This window comes from Pistacia vera, unplaced genomic scaffold (assembly GCF_008641045.1).
Source record: "Pistacia vera cultivar Batoury unplaced genomic scaffold, PisVer_v2 Contig102, whole genome shotgun sequence".
In the NCBI taxonomy this organism is placed as follows: Eukaryota; Viridiplantae; Streptophyta; class Magnoliopsida; order Sapindales; family Anacardiaceae; genus Pistacia; species Pistacia vera.
Window position 1 is genome coordinate 902278 of NW_022195050.1, and position 8698 is coordinate 910975.

General features: G+C 31.3%; 1 protein-coding gene across 1 annotated transcript; it reads right to left on the reverse strand.

Annotated features, from left to right (window-relative positions):
- Window positions 1-1769: 1769 nt before the first annotated feature.
- Window positions 1770-4477, reverse strand: LOC116121983 (palmitoyl-acyl carrier protein thioesterase, chloroplastic-like). The gene is made up of 6 exons (XM_031407890.1): window positions 3562-4477; window positions 3334-3467; window positions 2703-2816; window positions 2356-2527; window positions 2210-2278; window positions 1770-2069 (listed from the first exon to the last, which is right to left on the reverse strand). Exons 1-6 carry the CDS (start codon window positions 3988-3990, stop codon window positions 1848-1850), a joined length of 1140 nt encoding a protein of 379 aa, XP_031263750.1. The 5' UTR covers window positions 3991-4477; the 3' UTR covers window positions 1770-1847.
- Window positions 4478-8698: the final 4221 nt, after the last annotated feature.

An 8698-nucleotide genomic window follows, 5' to 3' on the forward strand; every position in this document is an offset into this window, starting at 1 on the left:
ACACTTTAATGTAGTTTGATGCATGATTTTTTATTAATGTTGTTGTACATTGAGATTAGTTGCTATAAAACCTATTGCACAATAAATGTTGGTTTGAGATAACAAAATGTTGAGTATTGCTTTAAATTACTTTACATCGATTGTAGTCGAGTTATATTCGGACTTAATGTCATTTCTACTTGTGTTGCATTGAGTGTGTAGTTGGTTGATTGAATGATACGTGTTGACAGATTGTATCTGTTAATGGCGTACCAACTAGTGGTGTTAACTTGTAACGTTTGTCAGTAGTCAGTGACAGTGTTTAACTAATCGATCTATAACTAAGACGACAGAGAGACAAGATAGATTATACCTAGATTGCCAGAAAATGATTTTATTGATTTGCCTAGTCTTGTAGGTTAAGGAAACTATAGAGCGAAGAGGGGAATTGTAAGAGTTGGTCTTGAGTTGAACCGATTCCATAATGGCAACATCTTTAATATTAAGTTTTAATTAATTTTAATTTCATGCTTTTAATTACTTGCAAATCAATTAGTTTCCTTAGTTTTTAATTAAACGATTATCCAATTTCTATTTTATCTAACTCAAATGTATATTAGATCGATAATCTTGCTCTTTGTGGATTTAATCCTTCCTACCCTTAACAACAGTACTTGGGTTTAATTTTGTCGGGGTGATGATGGGCTTGACATGGACTTCCAGGGCAGCTTGCTTCGAAAAGACACTCTTCCACTTTTCTTACAAGTCAGAATATCCCCCTGATTCTCTCTGTCTCCCTTTATACTATTCAGTCCCACACTCCATAACAGAATTCTCCAACAAACCACACTCATGCTGCCACCTGTCCTCCCAAATTCTACCTCACACTCACTCGCGCAGGACTCCTTTTTGCTACATTACTAATAATCCTCTGTTTTCCCCTCCTACGTCTCCTATTGTAGTCCAACACATCAGTAGGTGCTTCATCACTTTTCCTGATGCACATTTTAATTTCTCAAAAAAATCACATTTAATTCCTATAAATATCTTCAATTCACCAAATTATCATCCTCCAACGTAACAATATAATTAATACACATTTTAATTCCCATATACATTCTCATTTCTCAACAACATTTGATTCCCTTATACATCTCCGATTTATCATTTTTTTTCAAAAGAGACCGACAAAATCCTCCACATTTTAATTCCCCTAAACATTTTTTTTCACTAAACAAATTTACCACATTTAATTATCATACCGATTTCCATGTTATCGTTTTTCTGAACTCATCACATTTTTCATTACCAATTTACCATACACACTTCTAAGCTACTTATATATATTTTTTTTTTTTTCTTTTTTGAAATTAAGCTCATACCAAGAATACACATTTCATCTCCATCCACATTCTAATGTTCCAAAAACCAATATTTTTACATCTATTAGTTATTATCATTGTTCAAAGCATACATATTAATTAAGAACACTAAAATTAATGAATAATTGAGGAACTGGAAGAAAATGAAAAAAATATTCACTGTTCTTTGACAAATCAATATTCTTATCTCTTTCATGACATAGAAATTAGAAAGATTTGGTATAGTGAAAAGTTAGCATATGTTCATATAAAGCCTAAAGCCATAAACCAATGACACTGAGATATCCTAATGTTGTGATAAGCAATTTTTTGTATTGATGAGTACAATTGTTGTATAATCATGTTGTATTGATGAGTAAAATTATTATATACACAGGTAATCATATATTTTTTTAATAATCACATCATGTAATTATGCATATATATGCATACAACATAAATTTATGTATTGATGAGTACAATTGTTGTATTTAGAAATTTTATGTATTAATGACACAACTTTTTTCTCCACCTGGACCTTCCCCTTACGATTTCAAGTCTACACTCAAGGCTAAGCGAATGTTCGAACTCAATTTCTTGATCATAGATCAACTGATTTCTATTGAGTTTGGAAAGAGATTGCAGTACACTATCCAAACTGCACTCTTTCCGATACTCCAATGTCATTGCGCAAAGCTCATGACTCTCCACAATTGAAGGAGGAACACCCTGAATATATATTCACAGATCGATTCTCAAGAAACATCACATGAATTAAGTACTGTGTGAGTAATAAAGATTAATTCATGTACATGAAGAAGAAAGTAAAGAAACCAATTAGTAAAGATGGTAATTAATTAAAAATCTACCTCCAGAACATAGTTAACCAGTTTGATATGATTCACATGTTGGTTAACATCCACGTCCGTCCATCCAGGCTGAAATTTTAGGTTCAAATTAATCATTGGAATCTCTCTATAGATAATAAAACGGTTAATTAATTATTTACTCTTACGTTTAAACCTGTGCGAATGTAATCTGCTGTATCAGTTTCAACCTGCAGAAGTTTTCTGGTGTCCTTGTTGATGAGAGGGTCACAATGCATAAGAAAAGGTTTCATTTCTCCTATCACTTCCTCGCTCGCCTTAGCAAATTTCCTTGTTTTCTTATTCATCATCGCAAATAGACTGAAAATTTATATACCCAAAACATGCAAATTCATCATCAAAAGTGAAAATTTTCATTTAGTTAATAATAAATATCGATAAAAATGATTCGAATTAAAAAAAAAAGTAAAATTTTTGCCTGTACTGTGACATTGGAATCAAAAGAATAGTAATAAATTGGTAAAAATAATTTAACCTTGTTGCCCGTATAAGAGTTTTGCCTGTCTTCAAGTCTTGGATAAGCCAGTCTCGGCGGATGCCATTCCTTCCTGACCTATACATCCAAGCATCTACTTGAACAACATCACCCCTTCAAAACAAACAAACAAATTAACGCGAATATATTATATGGTTGATCAAGTTTCGTGTAAGTGAAATTGATTTTTCATCTTGCATGATATCCCAATCAAGCAATAAGTACATAAGTAAATACTCCTGCATCAATTCAATCGTAAGAAAAGCTGCGGGGTTTACAACCTTAACAAATTAGAAAGTTGCTAAACATCTTAAATTTTTAAATAATAAATACACTCAATATACTTCATGAGATTTAATTTAAGCAAATTTCAATGGTATATTTAATGTTTAATAATAGATAAAGTTATTAACATTTATGTAAATAAAAAAATCTTAAAGAACTTGAAGAGGATTCTTTTTACATAAAACATGCATGTATTAAAGTTTATAATTAAGTGTTCTAGAGTGAGATGGTTAATACAATTAATATTGATAATAGCCAAAATTAATTATATTAATTATATAATATCCCTCCAAGTTTAGGAATTGTCACACAGGTAAAGCAAATGGGTAATGGTGAAGTGGCTTACCATGAAGGATAGTAATCGACCTCCACGTGCGACCAGCAAACCACCCATATGAGGTCCTTTGCAGTCATCGCTAAGGTTGAGCCAAAACCATCAGCCAGTATTCCTGCACTCTTGAGATGGTTGAGTGATGTTTCCTATCCACAAACAAATAAAGCCAGTTGAAAAGATCATAATATATACATCAGGCATAACTAATTTCATTTCGAATAAAATAGATATAATTAGAACCTGTAAATAATTCATCAAGGTTTCAATGGATAATCTGAAATCACTTCCTATCTCAAATGATCTGATTGTAAAGTTTTGCTGGAAAACAAGTCCACCCTGTAACAATCTTCCACTAGATGGCTCAACAATCCCTGGTTGCCCATTATCAAGTTCCCATTTCTCCTCGGTGGCTGTAGACACCGTGTTAATGATGGGAACAAGCAGTTGACTGATGATCTCCGTGGGCGGTGAAGCTCTTACGATCTCCTTCTTATTCTTCTTTTTTTCTGATAGTGACGATATTCCAAAGTTGAACTTAAAGCTGCAGGCTTGTTTATGTTTCTTCTTCTCCGGACCAGCAGCCGGACTGAAATTAAGATTATTTGTTCCACTACAAAAGGGCAACGGTACCCCGAAGGATGTTGCTGATGAGATCAATTTTATAATCATGGTGATCAGAACACTGGAATTTGCCTATAGATCTTGTGGAACCACCCGGTTGGCTTCTTCAACTAATTTTTTTGGAATCAATAAACCGAAAGGAGAAACTTAAAAAAGATGGAAATTTTAGCAGACAAAGCACAACACATAAGATTTTATGCAGTATAAAGAAGCTACTTTAGTGAATAATATTATATTCCTGCTCGGAACAGGATGATCATTTTGATGTCCACCATTAATCCTCTATAGTGGCTTCCTTATGACCAAGATTATAAATTCTTCATCTTCAAATGATCGTCTGACCAAAGTTTTTTGGTCTTAGATCAAATGAAGCTGCTGCCTCCTGAACAAATTAAGTTTCCTGTTGATGCTCTTCGAGTGAAACTGCCGCTTGTGACCGACCTCAGTCTTCAATTGCATAAGTCTAGAAATGAAGGTGCTATTTATTAAGAGTGTGAACGACCCTAAACTTGCTGAAACTGCCGCTGCTACGTTGCCCAAATCCCCTTGTAATTAATGAACGTCCGAAATTCCCTTTCTTTACAAGATAACCCTTGCTACAGCTTGTATTAACATTTTAATTACTCTAGCACGTTTACGTGTGACGTGACAACCACCCCAATTAATAATCCCTAGTCCAGGAATGGTGGCCGTAAATTTTTGTTATCTCTTCTAAAATCTTCTCGAAATCAATCAATTTAATTTGTAACTATTGATAATATTTTAATTTGTAATTTGTAGCATAAAATATCATTACTTAGTGATTTTTAATTAAAAGATAAAGAAATTAATTAATGATTTTAATTTTGCTAAAGAGACTAATATTATGATAACCCGTTTTCCAAACTTGTGTTTACTTTTTCTTTTTCTTTTTCTTTTATTTATTGTTGTGCCTAAAAAATCACACTGATATTAGCCCCAACCAATCAAAGTTTAGAAAAGCTTTGTACAGTCTAGAAGTTGTCACGTCGCCCCAAGACAGAAGGGATACGGCTATTATCAACCCAACAGATTCAAGTTTTGTCTATGAGTAGATGAGGACCGCACACCTATCCCAACTTTATCAAATTAAAAAGATAAGAATTAAAGAGTGGTCCTTACTTGTCAAGATAACTTACAAAAGCATTCATTACATTGACCTAAAAGGTGTATAAATTAGCACCTCTCTTCACGAAAAGAGGGGCTATGCATATGAGAGATAGGCATAGATTTGAGTTTTATTATCTTTCTTTGTAAGCCAAGCATTTCTCCATTCTTTGTACGCCTTACTCGCAATATCATAGAAATAGTCAAAGAATAATGAAATAACACTGGACGTAGGATTTGCTTTTGAGTATCTAAACCACTATAAAAATCGCATTTGTCATTCTTTTATTTATGTTTCTACAAACATATATAATTTCATCTTCCGCTTTATTTCCTTTCATTTATATTTCACGTGTAATTCTTAAGTCACCTCAATGCTTTACACGTGTAAGTCATTGGTGTCAAAATCAAGTATCAACATTTATTTATTTATTTTGGTTTGCATCAGTGATATAACATGAATCAGATGAATTTGCGTGTAAGAAGTTTTGGCTTGCTTTTATTTTAAAAAGAATATCGCAAGATGACTATGACATTATAAATAAATGATTTTAATTGAACTATTTATCTTGATAACGTGCAACATGACATATTAATTTTACATAACATCATTTAATAACATACCATCTAACTCTACCATACCAATACTGTAAAAATCCTCTAATTAAATAAGCCATTGTATACTAATGCTCCCCTTAATTTCCATTCATAGTAACTCCTTTTTATATAGTTTAAAAAAAAAAAAATACCCTTAAAATGGGACTAATATATTATAAGTAATGCAATGCATATAAAGTTTGAGTAATACTACACTTATAAATAAATTTTAAAAAGATCTCCATACAAAGTGATGTGTCAAAAATGAATGGAAGAGTGAATTTAATAAGTTTGACTTTTTGTTTTACTCTTCCATTCATTTTTTGTCACCTCACTTTGTATGAAAATCTTTGTAAGTATAGTATTGTTGATAAAGTTTTGCTCTCAAATTAAAGATGGGCAAGGACCGAACCCAACTGGGCCCAATTGGGACCGATCCCATTTGGGATTGCTCCAAATTATTTATTTATTAATTGATTAATAAATAAATAACTAAATATAAATGAATAATTAAATGTTAATGACTTAATGACTTAATTCTTAATTGATTATAAATTTATGGTGTTTTTAATTTAAACTTTAAGAAGATAATAATAATTTAATTTTAAGTTTTAACATAAATATAATATTCACACAATCACACTTCACAAATAAACAATTAAATAAATTTGATTTTATTAAATTATTAGTTTTCATCATCAATAATATTTACATCCTCCAAATCTATGTTTCTGAAGAGGTTGAGTAGTTCGGGATCTTCAGGGTGCTACTGATCTCTTTTGTCTGTATGAGTCCAATCATTTAAACATGTTATGACTTCAACCATCTCATTGGTTAAAGAATATCTTCACTCTTCAAAAATGTAGCCACTAATTGAGAATGCTAACTCGGTGTAATTGTCGAAACTGGCACAGATAAAATGTCACGTGTCATTTGGGCTACTATAGGAAATTGACTCCATTGAAGCACATTCATCTCACACTTCTCCTTCATGGTCATGTAGGACATGTCCATTTGTAGGTACCGATGCAGTTCATTTGGTCCAAGTTGTCTATATGAGCTGCTACTTCCACCACCACCACTGTCGTGTTCCACAAACCTCCAGATGCTTATTCCTTGCCATCCTTGGTTTTCATCAGGGTCCTACTGCTCGTCTCTACTGGCGCTAGATGCTCCAATGTGCCTAGTCTAATACAAAGGAAAAAGGTTTTTCAATTTTATGTTAAATTCTATCAAATAATTAGAACTATAGTCATATTGTAAATTATGGCCTATCTCAACAACCATACAATTAAATACACTTGATTTAAATCTGGGGTCTACAATAAGACCTAATTCATATAAGAATAAAATATCTAACCAATATTTCTAATATTTTTTTCCATTGCAACAACAATGTTGCGCAAATCTTCATTATATCTATATATAGCAAAAGTTGTAGAAATTCAAAGTAAAACATCTAATGCTACGTTAGTAGTAGGATATTAAATACCACTTAATAAGTTAGAGGAATTGTAAAAAAATTTAAGAAACGAAAAAAAATAGTTCGCAAACCGTCCAATCAAATTCATTGACAACTTCCTCCGAATATTCTTCCGATTGACGAACTGTGTAATTTGTTTTACGATTGGTATAGCTTTTTCCAACATCAAGTACGTGTAGTTCCAATGGACAAGCATGTCCGTACATAACTTCTTTGGTTGAATCGGCAGATTCTCTTGACAACAATATTTGTGGAATTCAGTCCAACTTGAATTGCTACCGACGATGAATCTGATAGTCGCATGCATCTCTTCAATCTTTAAATGTATAGCTTTTAAACCTACTTTAATAATCAAAAGCACCCTGCATTTTGGTGAAAAAATATGCCTTCACCATGCGGATCTAATCTCTTTTCAAATAAAGAAATTATCGAGGTGTTAGTAGTTGCATTATCAAATTTTAGCACCACAACTCTCTCAGATAGGGGTGAGCGGTTTCGGGTACCCTGCATTTTTCGGGGGAACCGAAACCGCACAATGCAAGTTTCCAAAAAAAGGAACCGGAACTGGAACCGCACAGTGCAGGTTCTTAAATTCAAGGAATCAGAACCTAAAATGCAGGTTTCGATTCCTTTCCCAAGTACCCTGTAAAAAGTTAATTACCCCAATATTAGTTTAAAAAATGACAAAAATGCCTTCAAAGTTTACAAATACACCTCTAACTAATTTTGATTACTCATTCAATTGTGTCCAATGTGACTCATAAATCCTGTAATCTCTAGGCAACACTTGAATTCAATCAATTCATCATAATTCACATAAAATTCCCCAATCAAAACCAAAACACAAACAATTAATTAAATAATCATACTATAAATCTATAATTTAATATTATAATTAATTAATTTTCTAATCATTTAATTAAATATTGTACTAATGTTTATAATAGAATATTATAATTAATTAAGTAATCATACTATAAATCTATAATACAATGTTATAATAAAATAAATTTTTAATCATTTAATTAAGTAATGTACTAACGTAGTAAATTGTTAATGTTTATAATGTAATGTTATGAATTTATAATTAATTAAGTAATCATTTAACTATATAATGTTATAATTAATTAAGTGATTATAATATAATATAATGTTATTATTAATTAAGTAATTATTTAATTATAATGTAATGTTTTAATTAATTAAATTTTTAATCATTTAATTAATTATTATACTAATGTTTATAATTAAATTTTTAATCATTTAATTAGGTATTGTGTTAATGTAATAAATTACTAATGTTTATAATATAATGTCATAATTAATTAAGTAATCATTTCATTATGTAATGTTATAATTAATTATGCGATCATACTATAATGTAAAAGTGGAACAAATAGGTCGGGTTAGGCGGGTCAACCCTAACCTGGCCCGCATTAGAGAGGGTTCAACCCAGACCGCTTTATGCCATTTTAAATTTTGATATGGTAAAAATCANTGACTTAATTCTTAATTGATTATAAATTTATGGTGTTTTTAATTTAAACTTTA

Excerpts from the sequence above, each read along its gene's own strand:
- LOC116121983 (XM_031407890.1), bottom strand. The coding sequence starts at position 3,990 with ATGATTATAAAATTGATCTCATCAGCAACATCCTTCGGGGTACCGTTG. Across the intron at positions 2,817-3,333 it reads GTCGATTACTATCCTTCATG|GGGTGATGTTGTTCAAGTAG; the intron begins GTAAGCCACTTC and ends TTTGTTTTGAAG. Across the intron at positions 2,528-2,702 it reads ACTCTTATACGGGCAACAAG|TCTATTTGCGATGATGAATA; the intron begins GTTAAATTATTT and ends ATAAATTTTCAG.